At 28.5% G+C, this 22,461-nt stretch overlaps 1 protein-coding gene across 7 annotated transcripts in view; it reads left to right on the top strand.

Moving 5' to 3' along the window:
* The window catches only part of LOC117172702 (trichohyalin-like), a 113,919-nt gene that overhangs the window by 64,032 nt on the left and 27,426 nt on the right, over positions 1-22,461 (top strand). For 6 of the 7 annotated variants that reach the window (XM_033360857.1, XM_033360858.1, XM_033360861.1 and 3 more), the window contains 3 exons: positions 16,415-16,615; positions 20,837-21,172; positions 21,583-21,902. In XM_033360857.1, coding sequence (XP_033216748.1) covers positions 16,415-16,615; positions 20,837-21,172; positions 21,583-21,902 — 857 coding nt within the window. The remainder of the gene's footprint in view (positions 1-16,414; positions 16,616-20,836; positions 21,173-21,582; positions 21,903-22,461) is intronic. The other variant, XM_033360863.1, reaches the window with a different exon arrangement.

Here is a 22,461-nt window from a genome sequence, read left to right as displayed (position 1 = left end):
AGTGTTTTTGTTGGGATTTAATTTTTTTTTTGCATTAATAAATATCCACATGCAGCAATAAATATTTCTGCCATCATTGGAATACGTTTGTAATCTACAGTCGGCTTTTTCTTAGACATTCTTATTTAATTTTGGGGTCAACGGATTTCTTCAATTTTTAATTAATATTATTCAAACTTACGAAATAATCATTGTGAACAAATTGCTGCATAATTCTAGTAAAAAAACAGTATAACTTAATTGATAATAGGTTTATATCTGCATATATATTTTTAAACCGTTAATTTTTTTTATTTTTGTTTTAAAATTTTTTTAATTTAGAGAAAGTTTTTTAAAAAGTTAAGAGTTTAGGCATATAAAAAAGATGGGCGACAAGTACAGGAATTCAGTTATCTGGTTTTAAATTACTTATCTTTATATTACGATATTCAAAATAAAATTTCGAACAAATCCTTCGAACGCAAGACGTATTTTATTTTCAAAGAATTTTAATGCAAAAAGCCTATTCTCCGCAAAAATATTGGTTATTTAGTTCTGTACTGCAAACCTTCATTTATATTTTAGTAAACAAAAAACTTTCTAAATTCATTAAACGTGTCGAAATTATATCTCAGGACGTTTTTGTAAAAAAATATTATTTTTTGTAAAAACGTACAAATAAAAGGCAATTTTTAGTAACCAATTATATTATTATAAATAATTATCATTACACAAAAAATTTTCAAGTTTAAATAATATCGCGCGGCATTTAGTAATTATATTTAATGAAGAGAAAATACATTAAATCTCAGTCAAGTGCTTTTATGTATCTATTTATCTATAGAATTTGCTTATAAAACTAAAATTTGTAATTAAAAAATGTATTTTTATAATATTTTTGTTTGTGCATCGATTACTATTGATTTCTGGTGTCGTTTACTTATCCACGCAAACAAAAAAATAATACATTGGAAAATTATATTTTGCGGATTCTTTACTAACAAAACATTTTACACAAAATTAAGATAGGGTTTTGGCCTAGAGAAATCGATACGGAATCTTATGTTATTTTATATTTTTAATTAAATATCACTAAAAATTCGACTTGCTTATTCGTAAAAATCAATTTCTGGACCAGTATGTAAATAAGAGTTTTTTTTCCAGTTTGTTGTGGGCTTAAAATTGTTCCCAAATGAGGTATTCCGCAATTTGAATCACCGCAAAAATGTGAAATTTGTCGAATATCAAAATTTGTCAAAAATTTCTAAAACGCGACAACAAAAAGTCTCACGAGTCAACTTGACAGTTGATTTGACCCGAAAAAAAGAAACCCAAATTGCCGATTTTTTGCAACTTGACTTAAATTTTTTAGAACTTAAAATTCGATTGTATTTGATTTAAAATAGTGCATGTAAAGTGAACCATTCAACGTATGTCAATGTCTTAGGTAAGTGCAGAATCGACCATATTAAAAATACTATTTTTAACGTAAATAAAGCAAATTGGATTGAGCACATAAATAATTCTTAATTTTTCGATTCTGAAACATTAATCTGTGAATGCATTTTGCTGGTTGCGATGGAGTGGTCTATTTGAAAATTTTACAATATGACCATCTTATTGCTTTAATAAATTTTTAACCGTTACACAATCACGTTCTTTTATTAAAATTTTTTATTTGTCTCATTTTATACAGAATGGACACGCTGGGGCTTACATACATGGTGAATCGAATGCTACCCAAATTGCACAGTAGCAGGGGAGAAGTCATTATACAGGGGTATTTTCATATTTCGCGCCTTTAAAGTTGCATTTGGATCGGCCATTCGTTCAAGTCCGTGCACCTTCGGATCAAGTTTATCATAGTTTCCATGGTTGCTTTCGAAACTTGAAATGGATACAAGTGTCAAAACAATATAGGTTATGTTACATAGTAATTACAAATAATAAAAATGTTTAATTAATAATGAAATGAGACATGTGAACTGAGAAGTAAACTTCAAATTTTTTCTGTGCTAACAACATAATGGAATTTCTGCTGAGTGACAAATACTATAAAATAGTAATAATATTCATTACCTTGAAAAAATGACAGATCGGCCCGGCATTTTTATTATACTTTTGATTGATTATTCTTTACCAAAGAAATGTTTCGTGGTTTTGTATGTTTATCACTGAATTTAAAGAATATACTGAAGGTTATCACTGATTGTTTATCTCGAAGCAATTTAACTTGCCCGAATTTTAATTGATACAATTTCCAGGGATGTTTTTTATTTTAGAAAATGTTTTCTCTGAACCTCATCTCAAAATTTGGTTTGATCAACTAATAAAATAAATTTTGAAATGGGGTCCAGAGAAAACATTTTCTAAAATAAAAAACATCCCTGAAAACTTTAGCAATTAAAATTCAGGCAAGTTAATTTGCTTCGAGATATCTTTTTAATACGCCTAACCATTCAAATGGCTCAGATAATTAATTTTAGGCTGATCAATCCCCAGTCTTGGAATAAGGTCCAGAGATAACGATTTCTCAACAATGTTCATTAAAATGCACCAATTCTTCTGCATTTCATTATGTGTATTTCTTCTAGGATCGATCTGTGTAAAAAACAATGGTAATCAAATTTTTAATTCAGAAATAATGATTAACTTATTAAAATGATTAATAAGTAATGATTGTTCAATTGAAAATAAGTAATTATTATTTAAATTGTCGCTGCCGACACAGTCAGTGATAAACATACAAAACCACCAAACATTTCTTTGGTAAAGAATAATCAATCGAAAGTATAATAAACATGCCGGGCCGATCTGTCATTTTTTCGAGGTTATGTTCAGATTCACCTGTTTGCCCTAATCGCTGCAAGTAAATATAGGTAATGTCAATTTAAAGTTTACGCATGTAATATTTCATTCACTTTATTTAAAATATATCCTGTCTATTAATTACCTACCTGTTTTTATGTCGTAAATAAGTGGTAAACACAATTCACTCTTCGCCCACTGGAAGCGCAGACAATTATTACTATTTTATAGTATTTGTCACGCAGCAGACATTCCATAATGTTATTGGCACAGAAAAAAATTGAAGTTTACTTCTCAGTTCACATGTCTCATTTCATTATTAATAAAACATTTTTATTATTTGTAATTACTATGTAACATAACCTATATTGTTTTGACACTTGTATCCATTTGAAGTTTTGAACGCAACCATGGAAACTATGATAAACTTGATCCGAAGATGCACGAACTTAACCGAATGGCCGATCCGAATGCAACTTTAAAGGCGCGAAATATGAAAATACCCCTGTATAATGGCTTCTCCCCTGCTATTGTGCAATTCGGGTAGCATTCGATTCGCCATGTAAGTAAGCCCCAGCGTGTCCACCCTGTATTTCTATGCAAAATCATATTTATTTGTACATATAGCAAATAATACTTTTGAAATATCGAATTAGTAACCAACTTCCCAGTTGGAAGAAATTTAACAAAAAAGTAAAAAAAAGGTAAAACCATTTTTGCAGAAATCTAGAAATAAATGCAATAAATTACGGCCAAAATTACAGAGTAGTAAAACCTTTTTCATTCTTCGGACGAATTTGGCACTTTTTTGTATTTTTGTGTATATTGCTGTATTTTATTCTCGTTTTTAGTTCCTACAAGAATTGATTTATTTTGCAGTCTAAAAGTTATTCTTTTCCAACCTATGATGAAAAGTATTTACAATATTGCAATAAAATAATTTATGTATATATGTATGTATTTATGTATGCATGTATGTATCTATGTATGTATATATTATTATGCCATTGCAATTTTCTCAATATTTGTCATTCTATGTCAAAAAAAGCACAACTTTTTGACTGCATATAAAAATTTAACAGCTTAAAATAATATAATACGGTCATTGAAATTAAAATCATAAGTATAACCATTTTTTTATTTAAAGTTAGAGAAACTTAACTGTAAATTAAAACTCTAAAAGTGGAATATATTTAAAATTGAAACTTTAAAAATCTAAACTTGAAACTTTTTCAATTGAAGCGCTTAATAACGTACGCGTATATAGTAAAAAGGGAAGCCTTTAACACTTCTTAATTTATAATTTTGTAATTAGAACCGTTAACTACGAAATTTTAAATTCTTAACTTTTATACAGATCTCAAAGTATATTCTGATCCTAGAACATTTTTTTTGTGCCAAACTAAATAGTTAGAACTAATAATGCTTCGCTTCCAACGAATATGCATTTTTCATATAATGGTCGAATTTTCAAACAAAAGATTAAAACTCAATCAAATATTCGAATTCACAGAACTAAAGGACAATTTTTTTAAAAGACAGTTGCATTTTTAACATAAAATTTCACTTTCAACCAAGAAAGATTTTTTAAATGATTTTTTTAAAAAAGAATAAAGTTTTGGAGCTAATAAATCGAATTTTTTATAAAACAGTGGACTTTCAGATTGGAAAATTTGATATATTAACAACAAATATAATTTTTAATAGAAAAAGATAAATTTTCAATAAGATAGTAGTTAAATTCTCAACCAAAAGGATAAAGTTTCAACCAAAAATGGATTAGTCAAATTTCCAGATAAAAATTCGTATAAAAAATAACTTTGAACATAGAACAATTACATTTTTATAAAAAAAAAATCAATTTTTGAGAGAGTTTGATAACATTTTTGATAAAAAAAGATGACTTTTTGATAATATAGTTGCATTTTCAACAAAACATGTGATTAAATTCTCTTCTTTGACACCCCTTCAATTTTTGAAATATTTTCAAATTCTGTGAGATCTTCAAAAATAACTTAAAATCTTTCCAATCTTGTACATTTTTAAAATTAATTTTTTTATATCCTGTGAAATCTTTTAAATCTGTGAAAATCCTTTCAAATTCCTTACTATCTAAAGTTGTCTTAAAATTTATTAAAATCTGAAATAAGTAAAAATTATTTTAAATCCCTTGAATACAAAATTTAATTAAACTTGTACATTAAAATTCTCTAAAAGAACAGTTTAAATCCCTAAATATCTTTGAAATCCTTGGAGATCCAATTAAATAATTTAAATCAATAATAAACCCTTGAAATCTAATTCACTTTCTTTTCCGAAGATCTCTATTAATCCCTTATAATCTTTGGAAATCGTACAAAAGTCTTTCAAATCGTTTGCAATTTTTGTAATCTGTTAAAATCCTTAGAACTCTTCAAAACCCCTTAAAATCATTCCTTTGAAAACTGTGAAAATCTATTAAAATGAGTATAATAATTTAAAAGCCTTTGAATATTAAAATCAAGTTCAACTTATTTATTAAAGTTCTCTTTAAACAAATCGATCAAATCTTTTGAGATCTTTTAAATATCTGAAATTCTCTGAAAATCATTCCTTTTATAATCATAAAAATACAGTGAAATCAGTAAAAATCCAATAAAAGAAGAATAATTTGAAATCCCTTGAACGTGAATTAAATTAAACATGTTTATTCAAGTATTCTAAAAAATATTTCGAATCCCTGAAAATCATTGAAATCCTTGGAGATTCAAAAATCCTTCAAATCATTCTTTGAAATACCTTAAAATCTGTGAGATCAATTTTCACTATAAGGCCTTCCTTTCAAATGATAAGAGACCCAATTTTAATATTCTGTGGAATACATTTAAATAATTGTAAATCCCCATTTCTTGAAATTTTTTAAATTACTTGGAATTCTTGTTTACGTTAAGTAAATAAATCAGTCATTCGTTTGTAATTTCACTTTGTTTTTCATCATTTTTTAAATATTTTTAAAATAATTATTTTTATACTGAGTTTCTTATAATGATTTCATATAATAAATTCTCTAGAATCGCGAAAAAATTATAAGAACATTATTATAGGAAAATCACAGTTTTCCAATTTTATCAATGATGATAATGGGGATGCTGCAAAAAACGAGATTTGAAGATTTTAAAGAAGAAAAATTTTATTGATTAAAAATATTTTTTTTTTCTTAATAAATTTTGATTCTTGATCCTACTTTCGGCATTTTTCGCCAAAATCATCTATTGGCTAAATCTGATCAACGTCATTTTTCGCGGGAAAATTCAAATTCTGTGAATTTGGTATTTTTTAAGGAAATTCTCTCATGAATATGAATGAATATATTAATGTCTCTAAGTAGCTTTTATGCAATATTATCAAATAATAACTAATGTTAATAATTTCTAAGGAAGGAATTACCAAAGTCTTGCGATTTAAGTTATTTCATTCACGTATCACGTGCATAGCCCAGCTAAAATTCTTGTTTTTTTAAACAACTATAAAAATAAATTTTATGTTTAACATATTTTCAAATATTTAAAATATTTTAAAATATTTTCATCTTATTTCATGCAAGATCCCCATTTTGAAGGAAATCTCATTGTGTTAACTAAGACTGCTGAGACATAAATCAAATAATATTTTAAATAAGTTAAAATAGTATAAGTGCGATGACGCAACATTTTAACTTACCTAGAATTTTATTGAGCCTCCAAACATTCTGTTATCTTTCCATTGCGAACCCTATAAATTAGAAAACAATTTTTTTTTAAAGTAAAGTGATTTTTAAAATTAAAACTTTTAACATTTTCCATTCACTTGAAACTATTGCAATATTCTTATTATAGTTTTAAAAAAATATATAGATTTTTGAAGAAAATCTTCAGTGAGTTTTCGACCAATTAAAATATTACAGCGTGCTAGAAATTAGAATTTTTGTATTACTATTAGAGACGCTTAAATTAGATTTAAAAAAATTTTACATTCTAATTTAAATACACAAAGTTACGGTATTTCCAAAAAAAAAACTGAACAATCATATTTACAAATGTCATATTAATGACAATTTTGAATACGGTATAGATTAAAAAATTATGGGATTTTTGAAATTTCCAAAAACTGTCAAGAACCAGTTTTTTATCAGATCCAGAAAATTTAAGCCCAATTTTTAGTAGATGTCAAAAATATTTTTACATTTTTACATTGATGATTGAATCATGGTGCATTGGATTGTAAATTTGAAATGGGGAAAATTTTACTCATTGAATTCGTGAGTAACAATTTTACTGATTAAACTTTTTTTTAATTACAACAGAGACACGCATTATTTTTCACCAAATGGAACGAGTTTAGAGGGTACGTGATACAAAAAAAAATATATTTTATTTTTTAGGACGCCCTAATAACTACTAAAGATAATATCTGTCGCAGTGTGGCAAGCCAATACAATCTGTAAAATTTTACAAGTAATTAGTAAAGTTTTAACAATATTGATTCAGAGAGGCCATTAAGTAATTCTTGCGTAATAAAAAAGTTATAAAATAAATAATAACTCCTTTAGATACTCAAGTTCATCATTATTCGAGGCAAATCAGCTTTGCAAACTTTAATAAATAATTGAGATTTTCTATGGGAAATTATAAAAATGTACAACCAAAAAAAAATTGAAACTCAAAAACAGAACTTTTATGAAAAGGAGAACATGAAGATTAGAAACATGCTCTGTCATCTTCAATTTCTATTAAGAATTTTAATTTCTATAAAAAATACTGAAAATGTAAATATAGTTATATTTGAAAATATGAGCAATTTTCAAAAAAAATTTCATGATCATTTTTTTTGTAGGGCTTGAAAGCCCCACTGTTGCTTGACGTGAGCGTGCCATCGCGCTTATTAGCGTGTGCCCCCGTCTTCCAGTGAACTGCCGGGACGTCATTACGCAGTTACACAGGTAGGCCGTTAGGGTACAGTGGCTTACCGTAACGCACCTGTTTTGTCACTTCTGAGTGAGCACCCCGCACCCCCCGCAGCTCTCGCCCGAAAGTCACGGCTTGGCGTTAATTCTCAGAATGTCTAAATCTGCAATGTCTGAATCCAGGGTTCACTGTAGTATAATTTCATGAAAACAACATTTTTTTAAAAATCGAGGAAAAGACCAAATTTGTTGAAAACATGAGAAAAGAAGATTATTCTTTGAAGAAAAGAAAAAATAGAGGATAATGGAGAAGAGTGTTAAGTTCGAAATATGAGAAGGAATAATGACTGAAATATGAAATGGTATACACCAATTGATAACGTAGTTTACGGACGATCACTAAGTATTTTCTGATCTCAAAGAAATCGATCGTTACAAATAATATCATTAACGTGAAAAAAAAATTGTTTGAAAAAATTAGTAATGTTTAAAAACTTAAAATATAAATTCTGAGATAAGAAAATACTTAATTAAAAGTGGCATGAATCTATGAAAATCTATGAAAAGGCGCAATTGAATATTAATTAATTGTTTGAATAATTTTAAACTGTCTTCCATTACAAATATCACTCTTAGTATTTATAATTCACTACGTCATGAATTTAAGAAAAGGGTAACTTTTGAAGATATAAATAGGAGGAAAATATTATAGAAAAATAAAAATTGTTTTAATAATTGCAATCTTTTCCTCCTTAAAAGAAATTTCTGGCATATATTAATTGCGTTTTTAATTCTAAAATGTAGTAAAGTTTCAAGATATATAAGGGAAAAAATTAACGAAATAAAAATTGTTCAAAAAATTTATAGATATCGATAAAGAAAGTATTATTCTCTCAACATTCGTTGATTTGGTTATTTTGGCTTTTTTGCATTTTCCGAGCACGCTGCGTGGAGATTGCATGAGTCAAAAACTAAAAGTAATTGGACATATTTTAACTTGAATGATATCTGAATTGATTACAACATTATTTTCCTGTATAAATGTATATTGTGTATATAAAAATATTATTTGTGAGTTATTATAATCTACTAAAATTTTTATTAAATAAATATGATTCATTAACCTGTCCAACTAACCTCGAACTATTGATAGATTTTCAGATTTCACAATGAAAAATTAAAACAAAAAACAAATATCACACACTCTTCTAAAAAACAACGAATATTAAATAAAAATATAATAGCTTTCTTAATTTCTAACGTAAGTTCAACAAAAGATGCATTATTTGAGAAAAAAATCCATACCGAAGACCAGTTGGCACAATTACGAATTTGACATTTCGAGAAGAATCGCAGTTTCTTAAAAAGTAACTGATGAAATTAATAACCAATGAATTCCACCTTTTTCTACAAGTAATATGAGATATAATAATTATGTCATGATAAAAAAAATTAATTACTAATTTTTTATTACAAATTTTTCTCTTTACCATACTAACCCCGTTAACACACTCCTATCAACTCTACTTCTTTTTTCAATTTTTTTTTTTTTTCGAAAACAGAGCTTTTTCCAATCAAAAACATATTAAATTCAATAACCCAGGGCATGCGTTAGTGTAAGCCGATTTGAAAAAGAAATAGGGAATTTCTTTTTCAGGAAAACGAACAAATTGGGATCGATTACCTAAATCTGAAAGTCGAATTCTTATAGGTATAAATTTAGACCATCTTATAGTGTGTGTATTTACACTATAAGCCTGGTTAATTACTAAGCCACACAACAAAAAAGTGTGCGGATCTGGTAACAAGACACACGTATTCCTATGGATTTTGGGGCGCTGAATTCAAATTCGGTATCAAAAATCACCCATCACGTCATGGTTGAGCCATAACCTCAAAAAATGACGAAAAATCATGCACTGAGGCAAATAAATTTCAAAATAATACCAGTGATGCAAATTGTCACTTCAAAAACATGTCGACAACTGTCAAGGATCAACCCTTGCCTAATATCAACTTATATAACATAAATTTACCCAACAGAACCTGACCTCACCTAACCTGAATTAACAGAAATTTATTAAACTACACGTAAAGCTCTGGAAGCATATTTTGCTAGCAACAAGCGGTTACAAAACTCCAGACATTTACTGCTATTAATGTCAAAATATGAAAGTACGCAAGAACAGGGTTGCCAGCGTAATCGGTTAGGTTAGGTCAGGTTTTTTTAGGTTAGGATAGGTTAAACCTCTATGTAGGTTAAGCCGAAGCTGAGTGAAACGGTACCGCAAACACAACGGGACAACACAATCAGTTTAATTGTGTTTCATGAGGTTAGGTTAGGCTAGGTTAGATTTATTTCTAGGTTAGGCTCGAGTTGACCCATTCGATGTAGCACACATTTGTTACTGGGAAAATATTCTTCCAAAGCTTTACGTGTAGTTCAATAAATTTCTGTTAATTCAGGTTAGGTGAGGTCAGGTTCTGTTGGGTAAAGTTATGTTAAATAATTCAATATCAGGCAAGGGTTGATCTTTCACAGTTGTCGACATGTTTTTGAAGTGAAAATTTGCATCACTGGCATTATTTTGAAATTTATTTGCCTCAGTGCATGATCGTTCGACATTTTTTGAGGTTATGGCTCAACCATGACGTGATGGGTGATTTTTGATACCGAATTTGAATTCAGCGTTCCAAAATCCATAGGAATACGTGTGTCTTGTTACCAGATCCGCACACTTTTTTTTGTGTGGCTGTGTTATTGATGTTCTTATCGCGAAATAAAACTCAATTTATTAAAATACAAATATCTTGACAACTAGTATTTAGACAATGAATACGATAGCAATGAGTATGTATTATATATGCACAAATCTTCCACCATATTCATTCAGTTACAAATCATTGACGCCATGAAGATCATAATTGTGAGTCTGCTCTGTGTCTTACCGTTTCTCCCGTATTCTATCGGTAAATATTATAATATCAAATCGTATGTTTAGTAATAGGCGTATTTTAATTTACGGTTAATTTATTTTATAGTCGAAATCGATCAAATTCAAATACTTTTACCCGAGGAAATCATTAAAAAATTTGAAATTATTCTTGAAAAGAATGATTGAATTCCTTTCAACTTTCCCTTGAAAATCTATGCATGGGTCTGCTCAAATGAACAAAATATTTATCATATTTTATTCACATACGTAAGATCGCATTGCAATTGAGATGACGGATGGAACAACTCGACAAGCGCTCGAAATCTAGTAGAAATATTGTCCAGTCGGGAAAATCTATCGATCAAAAAAAAAGTGGTCGAAACGTAAAATGAAATATACATTCGGTTTTAGCTTGACGCGGCAGAAATATTTCACTAATGAAACCTTTTTATTCGATAATTATTACTTAAGATAGAGAATAAAACCTTTAAAAAATTTTCGATCAAAAATCGATGTTTTGTAAAACACAACTCGTGATTATTCGGCCATTTGTTGATAAAAATCCTTGAAATTTGTATGGTATATTTTCAATATATAAGCGATGACTATAAACAACGCACTTTGTTTGAAAAAGTAAAATTTTTTTATTTGTTTAATAACAAATTGATTTTGAACGAAAATCACGTTTTGCCATCTTCGAGCAGCGGGAGTCATCGAAAAAATATTAGTTCAAATAACTTGCCACAAGAAAGTTGTTCACTAGACTTTGAAAACGTTTTTCTGAAAATTTGAAGAAAGTCGGTCGAAAATTTTGGAAATGGCAGCGAGTTGAACACAACACAAGTTGCCGCTGCAGTGCTCCGCTTACCGTCTTCGTTCCTAAGCAACTAGCCAGCAGCGGCAAAGAACAACAAAATGCTCCAGCAGCAGCGTGTTTTGACTTTAACTCGCTGCAATTTCTACAATTTCTGACCAATTCTCTTTAAATTGTCAGAAAAACTTTCTCAAAGACTAGTGAACAACTTTCTCGCGGCAAATTATTTCAACTAATATTTTTTTGATGATTGTCCTACTGCTCGAAGTTGGCAAAACGTAGTTTTCGTTCGGAATCAATTTGCTATTAAATAAAAAAAACATACTCGCGTTTTAAACGAAGTGCGCTATTTATAGTCATCGCTTATATATTGAGAATACACTATACAAATTTGAAGCATTTTTATCAACAAACGGCTGAATAATTGTGGGTTGTGCTTTACAAAATATCGATTTTTGATCTGAACATTTTCTAAGTTTTTATTATTTATCTTTAATTATAATTATTAAATGAAAAAGTTTTATAAGAAAAATTTGTCTGCCGCGTCAAGCTGAATGCGAATGTATATGTTATTTCAAGTTTCGACCAATTTTTTTATCGATAGATTTTCCCGGCTGGCCAATACTTCTACGCGGCTTCGAGCGCTTGTCGAGTTGTTGCATCCGTCATCTCAATTCTTCGTCCGCCTACTTTCATTTCTAAGCCTGACCCTTGCTTATACCAAGGAAAAAATTACTACTCGGGTATTTCTCTTTGCAGAAGTTAACAATCGAATTAATCGAGCTCATAATCTAGCTAATAACGAACGATTGAGAATTGTTGAAGGAGACCTTCCCTTACCAATTAAGCAATATGGAGTTGACTGGTACAGAGGGGCAGATGGTTATCTTCACGAAGTACCCAACACAGGGTTCAAGCGTGTGGCAATGAATGATATGGTTGTAATTGGAGTGTACATCGGATCGGACAATCATCAAGTATTTGATTCTGGAAGAAACCAGATTTTCCTAAGCAGTATAAATCTTGAGAGCCATGTTTCAGTGACGAAAACGGCACATGATATGTATGATCGTTATTTTGTGAAGACCAGATATCCGCTCTGGCATATATTATTAGGTGGCCCCCGGGGCATCATAAGCAATTCGAAAATATGAAAATGACGTTAAAATGTACATTCTTTGTTTAATTTTCTACGATTTAAACTGGCCTTAGATGTAATACAATGTAATTTGTCATGATATAATTATATAAAATAAAATAAATAAACCGGTTTGAGGCTTCAAAGATCAGACGTGTATTTACTTTATTTCATAAATATTTCCCCTGTATTTGATATATGCTTTTAATTTTTGCGTAATCTATTACAAAAGAATTTTATTAAAGCTCTATAAAATGTTTGCTTCTGAAAGCTGATTATTTGTTTTTGACTACACATATTTAACATTCTGTTTGTTTCCGTCAATTGTGTTGTTTAAGACTTTAAGCAAATAATACTTTAAACAAGGTAACATGGTGTAATTATGATTATGTAGCATGTTAGCCTATCTAAATCTTTCCATTGCGGCGTAAAAGTTATCACACTTTCTCTTAATTTAAAAATAAATTTTTAACTATAGCAATATTTTCAGTCATAAATTTAAAACTTCTTCAAAGGATTGAAATACAAAATTTCGTATATTTTTCGCTCTTCACAGAACAAAAATGTATAGCTGAATGAATGATATTTATCCTTGATCTTGCTACAAATATTGTTAGAAATGAACCATCGAGATTAGTACTATATTTAAGACAGACTCGCTGCTGAGTTTATTATAAGTATTATTAATAATAATCCACATGAATGAATCTTAAAACAAGTAGCTGAATTAGGCATGTTGAAATTCCGAATATGACGCCAATGATATAGGATTAATTTTGACAGAGGTTTGAAATTTATGATTTTTTTAACATTTCAACTTGCAATTAAACAGATGATAAGGGTCCATTTCAAATGAATAAATGTGGAATTAATAGCAGAACTTGTTTTTTAACTTATGTAAGTTTTCAAAACTTGGATTAAGGCATATTTCATTTATCCGAATTTCCTACTCACCACAAATTTTATATCAAAGTTTCGATTTTCTATGACATAGTTGTATATAGACATAAAATTTATTGTAACTTATTTTATTATGTATAGATGCAAAAATCATTGACGGGATGTTTTCGTTTTTAAGTTTGGAAACCAAAAATTACTTTTTTCAAATATATTTTAGCTTTATTCATTTGATTTTTTAGTATTTTTCTGTTTGAATCAAAAAATTTTCCTTGTTCCACTCAACAATATTTGGAGTGAATTTTCGTCGTTATAAAAGATTACTGACTCAGAAACTTGATAAATACTCGATAAGTATGAGGAAAGAAAAACTAAAAAGAAAGTGGAACCAACCAAAAATTTTTCTGGCACCGAAAACTAAAAATTTTTTTCTCGAATACATTGATTTGGATCTAACATTTTAGAAAAAAATGTGTAGATTTTGAATTTCTGATTTGGTGCAAAAAAAGTGTGATTGGAAACTGCTACTAAGTTTTAAGAACCAATATTATTAAATTTTCAAAATTTCACATCCAACTTTTAAGAAAATGCTGACACTCAAACAATTGCATAACTTATTCATTATTTAATTGTATTAAACAGTTATTTTTGAAATAATACGCTTAATTATTTTTTTAATACCTAGAAAAAAACACGTGCGTTAATCTGGCCACTTTTTCACTACATTTTTTAATGACAATATAAAATCATTATTATCCCAAATTTTTTAATTTTACTGTACCTAAAATCCCAAATAATAAAAAATAAAAGCATGGACAATATTTATTTAAATTGTTTATCAATTACAATTTGAAGCAAAAAACTCTTACAACAAAAATTGTCGAAGATTTTAAATCTTATTTTAAAGCTAATCCTTACATTTAAAATAACTCATTTCCGGTAAGAAACACGAACATAACCTCAAATAGTCAAAAAATCCCTGCTTTGGAATGCAATGTTTCTTTATGAAAAGCTCCGCGACTATACACGGAGAGAAATTGCGAAAATTAATGCACGGCACTTCTCCTTAATTTTATTACCCTTTGGCGCGAAAACTAAGATCTCAGAAACCTTGCTTTTAAAGCTTTTAAAATCACGCGCTTCCGTGAATTATTCTCTTGAAATTTACCTCCATGTACCAATACAAAATATCAAATATATGAAAAATAATTACACTGAATGATAATCTAAAGAATCAAGTAATTTTTTTATTGAACAAGAAAAATTTTCAAAAAATTGTTCTGAATTTAAATATTCTTTGAAATTTAATGATTTTTGTTTCAAATGAGCAATTTTTCGTGAAAATCGTTAACATAACCTTTCATTTTTAAAAAATTTGAATCTTTATTGAAATTCAATCTTTTTTTTACTTACAATACCGATTTTTAGTGTAAAACGCCAAAATAACCTACAAATGTTTAAAAGTTGCGTATATTCTCTGAAATATGATTTTTTTAAAATTAAAATACCAATTTCCTATAAAAAATACTATTATATTAAACAAAATCGTTTAAAGATTCTCAATCTTGTTCAAATTATAATGGTTTTTTTTATTGCCAATTTTTTGTGTAAAACGTTAATGTAAACTATAATCGTTCCAAAAATTATGAATCATCTTGAAAGTATGAAGATTGTTTAATACAAAATTTCAATTTCGGATAAAAAAATGTATGTTTTCATACATAATTATTTGTAATTAAATCTTAAGATTTTTGTTTGATAACATTGATTTCAAGTAAAACCCACCGACATATCATAACGTTCTGGAAAATTTGTAATCATTTTTTGAAATATAATAATTATTTAATAAAAATGAAACTATTTTCGAGTGAAAAACACTAGCGTAATAGAAAATAGTTTTCTTTGAAAACCCTTAATATAACCTGAAATTGTTCGAAAATTGCAAATCTTGTTCAAACTTTAATCATTTTTATCTTAAAATACTAATTTGTTGTAGAAAATGATTACGTAATTTAAAGTTGTTGAAAAATGAAAAACCTTTAGAATCTACTGATTTTTATTTTAAAATACCATTTTTAAAATACCATTCCTAAAATACCATACCTAAAATTGTTCAAGAATTCTGAATCTTTAAAATCTATTTATTTTTCTTTAAAAATTCAACATTTTGGTTTTAAAAAACGATAACAACACTAAAAAACGTAAATTGTTGAAAAAAATGTTTATGGGTTTATCTGTAAAAATTTTTATTTAAAAATTCCATTTTCGGGTTGAATGTTAACGTAACCTAACATTTTTTAAACTCAAAAATATTAATGATTTTGGTTTGAACATGCTAATTTCCGGTACAAAAAACTAACTCAACCTAAAATTTTTTATAAATTGGAAGTCCTTGTAAAACATTATAACTTATTCTCTGAGAAAAGTCTTAACATTAAACATGTATAATATTTTCAATAATATGAATATTAGATAATTATAAAGTTGTAATTTATCCGCCTAAAGGTATTAAAAGGCATAAATATTTTTCTCTTTTTGCAAATATTTTCTATGATTTTTCTTATTAAAAAAGATTACTTGTAGATTAGAATTTCAAGATTTCAAATGTCAGATAGAAAAAAACTACATGTGGTGAAAATCCAATCATTTTTTTAACAACAACGATTATGATATTTTCGAGAAATATCGTTACGCCCCTTTTTTAAATAGGAAACAAAAGTACGCATTTAATGTTTTCACCAAATGGAACCACTTTAGGATGTGCGCAATCAAAATAAAAAATATTGGTTTTTTTAGACTCCCTAGTATAGACACATCAATAATTGTAATAGTTATTAATCTGAGGGTGGACTATCAAGTAATTCTTGCTAGAATAAGGAAAGTTCTATGTTGTCTAATGAAGTTTGCATTTCGTGTTCCAGGCCCGCTTTCAACAGAAGCAACTTCAAGAGAAGGAGCAGAAATTGCTGCAGCTCTATGACCAGCAGCAACAGCGAGCTCATCAAGTCGCACAGAGAGGCAGTGCTGGGTCCAATACCTCCAATCAGGGTTCCACTATGAATCAGACGGTCACCAGTACTACCTCAACTACACGTACCACCTCCACCTCCCATGGTGGAAAGGTAAAAGTGATTTCAATATTTAAACATTTAAAATAACGACCTTCAAAAAAGCGGTAAACAATAAAAAAAGTGGTTTAAATATTACTCGAATTAATTAGACAAATTAAGAGTTGATTTGAAATGAATAAGTAATTGCTGTTAAAACAGCACGTGAACGAAGCTCGACCTTCGAGAAGAGCGCATGCCGCAATACATCGCTATATATACAGGGTGGCTTACCACTTCTGTGCCAGCAGGCTACCACAAATAAAAAATTAAAAAATAAAACAAAAATTTAAATGCAAAAATGTTCTGCGGTACTTTATTTAGCAACTACACAGCAACAAATTTTCGTGTAGGTGTACGCATAATGTGCCCCCGCGTTAAGTATTAGTGCAGTGGTTGCTCGCGGCGGCTGCACTCACACTTCACGCGGATGCACACCTACACGGAAATGTGTTTCTTTGTAGTTGCTAAACAAATCACAGCAAAACATTTTTGTATTTGACTTTTCGTCTTATTTTTTTCTTTTCTATTTGTGGTTGCTGGCTGGCACAGAGGTTGTGGGACACTCTGAATATAAGCGCATGCCGCTATACACTGCTAATACTGTCAGAATCTCAGTGTGACTGTAAGAGCGAAGGATGGAAAAAGGGTGAGCGAGAGAGGTGGAAGAGAAAAGGAGAGAAAGGCAAGAGGTAGAGAAGTGGAAGAAGCGATGAAGAGATATGGGAGAGGCTGCTTTACCCTTGAAGCGTTACCATTACCATTACCGTTACCTTTGCCCATTTTTGCGATTACACACCGTACCATAATAAGTTATCACTTCAAAAATAATTTAGGAGAAGTTAGTAATCAAAATCGAACGATATATAAAACAAAAATACGCAAACTGACTAACAATGCCATAGTAAGGTTCATTCTGTTTACTCTAATCACGTCAACTACGCTTAGCTTCCATCACGTCAATACATGTTGTTGTGTATTTTTTTTATTGTTTGATTCATAATGAAAAAACTAATTCATCTGCATAAAAGGTAATTAGATATTCTGATTCAATTCATACATTGAATTAAGAGATTAGGATAATGCGATCGAAGAAATAATGTTTAATACATTTCCTGATGATAAATTTTATCGAATTTTGCTTGTTTTGTTTAAACGTGAACTCAATTATTAGCATATGATTTCAAAATTCAAATTTTTTTTCAAAGTTCTTCTTTTGTTAAATAGTGTACCATTAGATTTTTGGTTCGGAATTCAGCTTGTTTAGTTACAAATTCTACTGTCTGTTTGCGTGTTAAATTACTTTGTTAAAACATATTTTTTTTTAGTTCAAGATTGATCGCTCTAATAGAAAATTAAACTATTAGGCTGAATGGTAAACACTTTTGTTACATTTTTTTAAGATTTATTATTTTATTTAAAAATTCATCTCTTTGGTTGATACTTTAAATATTATGCTGAAAATTCTATTTTAGTAACTATTTTCATAATTCCATTTTTACATGAAAATTCATCTTTTCTAGTTGCTAGTTTACCTGTTTAGTTGGAAATTTATAGTCCTATATATTGTTATGAAATCTTTTTTTGTAAAAAACTAATGTTCATAGTTGAATATTTATCTTTTTTTTAGATACAATTGCACTTTATTAACAGTACCGAAATCGGATTGTAACATTTGTTTTTTGCTGAAAATTTATGAATTTTGCTAATAATTTATCTTTTTAGTTGAATATTAATCAATTTGGTAAAAAATTTATCTTCTTTGTTGTACATTTAACAATTTTGTTAAAAATTACTTTTTTTTGTAAAACCAAGTTTCTTTCACTAAAAATTAAACTGTTCCATTTTCGGTTGAAAACGTATCCTCTATAAGTTAAAAATTCAACTACTCGATGGAAAATTCATGTATTTTGTTGAAAAGTGGTCGTTTTGGTTAGCAGATAATTTTCTTGATTAAAAACTCATTTTTTGTTTGAGTCTTCAAATACCTTATTTAAATATTTCTTTCTTGATTGAAAATTAACTTTCTTGCTTAAAACTAATTTTCTCAATTCAAAAGTTAACAGTTTATTTTAAATTCGACTTATTACAAAATTAATAAAATTAAAAAATCAATCTTCTTTGTCGAAAAGACTTTTTTAATTGAAAATGCAGCTATTCTATTTTTGTTTAAAAACTTATCTTCCTGAATTGAAAATTCGGATATTTGTTTCAAAATTCTTTTGGCAACAATTCAACGGTTTTGATAAAAATTTAACTGTTTTGTTGAAAATTCCTTCTTTTGGATTCGAAAATCATCTTTCTTGGTCCAAGATGAACTTTTTCGTTGAAAACTCAACTTTTTCCATTAGAAATTCTTTATACTTTAAAAATTCAAGAATTTGTACAAAATATAATTTTTTTAAAATTAAACTATTTTGTTCAAATTATCTTTTTTGGCCGAAACTTCAACTTTTTGGTTAAAAATTCGTCCTTTTGGATTGAAAATTCATTTTTTATGGTCAAACTATCAAAGAATCATCCTTTTTGATTGAAAAATTACAAGTACTTTGAAAAATGTTAATTCATTGAACGATCATTGTTTGTTTGAAAATTTTCTTTCTTCTGTAATCATGAAAATTCAATAAAATTCTGAGTAATGTCTTTCGCTTAAAATATTGTTTTAATCTTTAAGCAATTTTCATTTTTTTAAATTTTGTTTTCTGGAATATAATGATAATTTGGTATTTTCTTTAATAATAGCACTCTTCATGTATATTACTAGTAATATTTTTTGCTTAAGACCATATTTAATTGTTTAAACAATAGCTATTTATTTAACTTAGATTTTACCTATGTTAGGAGTAATATTGTTTATTTAGGATATTTTGCAATCGCTTAAAAAATTTCTGTTTGTTTAAATTATTCCTTCCCTTCGCAAAATCCAACAAAATCATGAAAAGTTATCATATTTTAGAATTACTGACGCACTAACTTAATGCATAGTAAGAGAAATATATTTTCTTTATAACATTTTGTAATTGTTTAAGCAATTAAAATCATTCACTTTATAAACTTTTTTGTTTAATCCAAATAACTGATTCATTAATTCTAAAAGGAAAATATAAATATTTATAACTTACTGAAATGTATTTAAAGAAATTTAAACGTGAATAATTAATTGTATAAACAATTTGAGAATGCCCTAACAAAAAATATCACTTCTATGTAGCATTCATTGAGTATGTTATTATTTCCAGAAAATGCTAACTTTTTTTTATTTTGAGGGGGATATGTTACCTATTAAACAAATGTTTATTATTAAAATAATAATTTTAAAACTTCTTAAGCAAAAAATATTATTTACAACAACTTCGTAATTTGTTAGGAAAAAATGTGTGCAAATGGAAATTTTTTATAGATTTAAAATTTAGTTAAGAAATGCTTGAAAAGTATTTCCTTGCCACACCTGGAATCAAAATAAAATCGCATCTAATAATATACTTCATCGATTAAAGAGGTCCCTTATTATTGAGGAATTTAGTTCTATCCTAAATTTTGAAGGAAAAAAATCGATTTTTAAATGAATCGGCTATATCATCAGAGATGGTACATTACTGACAGTAGATCAACCCTCCAAACCATGAAGGCAAAATAGATTTTCTGCCTTCATGGTTTGGAGGGTTGATCTCCTGTCGGTAACATACCACCTCTGATGATATAGCAGATTCATTTAAAAATAATTACTTGTGCCATTAACACCTAGCTAAAAATTAGCGTTATTTTCTTGAATTAAGAGTTCTTTTTCTGATCCCTCTAATAGCTTAATTGGAAAAGCACCTTACCGGTAATCAGAAGTTTTGTGGTTCCATTCCCAATGGAGTGAAGAGGGAGTAGGATATAATTTTTAAGAAATAATGTTAATCTTTAAAAAATCTAATAAAAATTCGGGATCCTAAATATTTAGAACACCTAATATTCGATTTCTTTCTCATTTTGATCCTTGATATTCGAACTTTCTCAATTTTTGTTTTCTTTACTCAAATTAAAATTAAATAATAAAATGCAGGCAAAAAGTCTTCTTTCGATCTCTCCAGTAGCTTAGTGGGTAGAGCACTCGACCGGCAATCTGAAGACCTGGGTTCGATTCCTAGCGGAGCGAAGGGGAGGGATCTTTTTTCACAGATAAAATTTAATAATAAATTATAAAATTATTTGCAACTTTAAAAATAAGGGATGAAAAAAATTCAATTCCAGGTGAGGCAAATGTTTGATGAACGTCGTCAAACAACCGTGAAAGGAATTGACAGAAGTTATCCCCTGGAACCTCTAGATAATAAGCCCAAAAAGCAAATAACTAGCAATGGATTCACGCCTGTCAAAGGCAAAAATATTTCCCGACATACTGTCACCACTGTCAAAAGAACAGCACGTGCTGATGTCAATAGTAATGTTAATGGTGGAAAACCAGTCGTTTCTTATCATGAAGAAGTTAGTCGGGAATCCTATGGAGACAATCAGGACGATAACGAATTTGCAAACGAAAACGATGTCGGACAATACCTTAATGGAAATTGTCAAAATCAAAACGAGGTTCGTATCACAGAAAAAGCAATACAATATTTTTAAATTCTTTAAATTATTTGCATATTCCGATTGGATCAGGATTCGTAAGCGTAAGGTCTGGGCTCGATTCTTGTTGTCAGCATTTTCTGAAAATTTTTGTCTTTCAGATACTTTTAGTTGCATTAATTATTTAATAAAAAAATTTGCTTTCTTGAAACTCTACCCCTTTTATTATTTTTTTAATGTTATATTACAAGCTTTATAGAAACCTATTACTGACTGGAGTTGCGAATATTTATTATGAGTGCTTCCTTAATTGGAAAAGACATTTCTTTACAGCGGATGTTTTTTAAAATTGTTTATGATAAACATTTTTTGTAGAAAAATTGAACAGTAAAATAAATAATTGGTGTCAATTATTTAACTAAATTATTAAGTTACAGAGTGACGATGAGGAGACATTGGAAAGAAATCAAATGATTTCGAATATTCATTTGATGGGTTTCGATAAAGGCTTTCAAAATAGGGTAGTAAGTGATCTTGAAAGTGAACAATTTCCAGAGGATTTAATGCTCGAAGTTCCTGAAAAGGTGCCAAGGAAACCAATTTCGAAAAAACTTTCCCAGGCAGAACTCAGACTCGAGCGTTTTAAAAATTCGAATGCAAATTCAAAAAAAAATATTGTCTCGAGGACCACGAATTCGTCGGTGACGAGAAAACGTCCGGATCCTCGTTTCCCCGCACAAACGACCACCAGGTAAACAATTGTTATGTACCAAAAAAGACTTAATTATCTCTGAATTCATTTCATAACCATTTTCATAATTTATTCAATTTTATTGGTATATTTTTTGTAGTTTACAAAAAAAAAATTGATTTTTAATGTAGTTTATTGTTTCTATTTTTCAAAAAAAGGACTAATATTTACTTATTTCAGTATTCTGATTCTTTTAATTGAAACCAAAACTTTAAAAAACTTTTGAATTTTGGTGTATAATCAACAGGGTGGTCCAAAAATATATTGGATTTTTTTCTTGCACAATTAGCTACAGGATACACATAAATGATAACTTTTTAAATATCACCCCCGTAAGTCTACTTTATATGGTCTCAAAAAACCCCATAAATGAAAACATCGGGTTTGCTAGTTTTTGGCGCTGATTGTTAATATTTGTGGTCTTAAAAATACGAATGGTTACTAATTAATGCATTAAGAACTCCTTTTTCATGATTATTAGATGTTTACATAAATTGCTTAAATAATTTATTATTGTTTATAGACATTTTTTCTCAGACTGGAGTAAGAACGTCACGGT

The sequence above is a fragment of the Belonocnema kinseyi genome, chromosome 5 (assembly GCF_010883055.1).
Source record: "Belonocnema kinseyi isolate 2016_QV_RU_SX_M_011 chromosome 5, B_treatae_v1, whole genome shotgun sequence".
In the NCBI taxonomy this organism is placed as follows: Eukaryota; Metazoa; Arthropoda; class Insecta; order Hymenoptera; family Cynipidae; genus Belonocnema; species Belonocnema kinseyi.
Note: the sequence above shows the minus strand (reverse complement) of the source record. Positions and strands in the feature narration are given on the sequence as shown.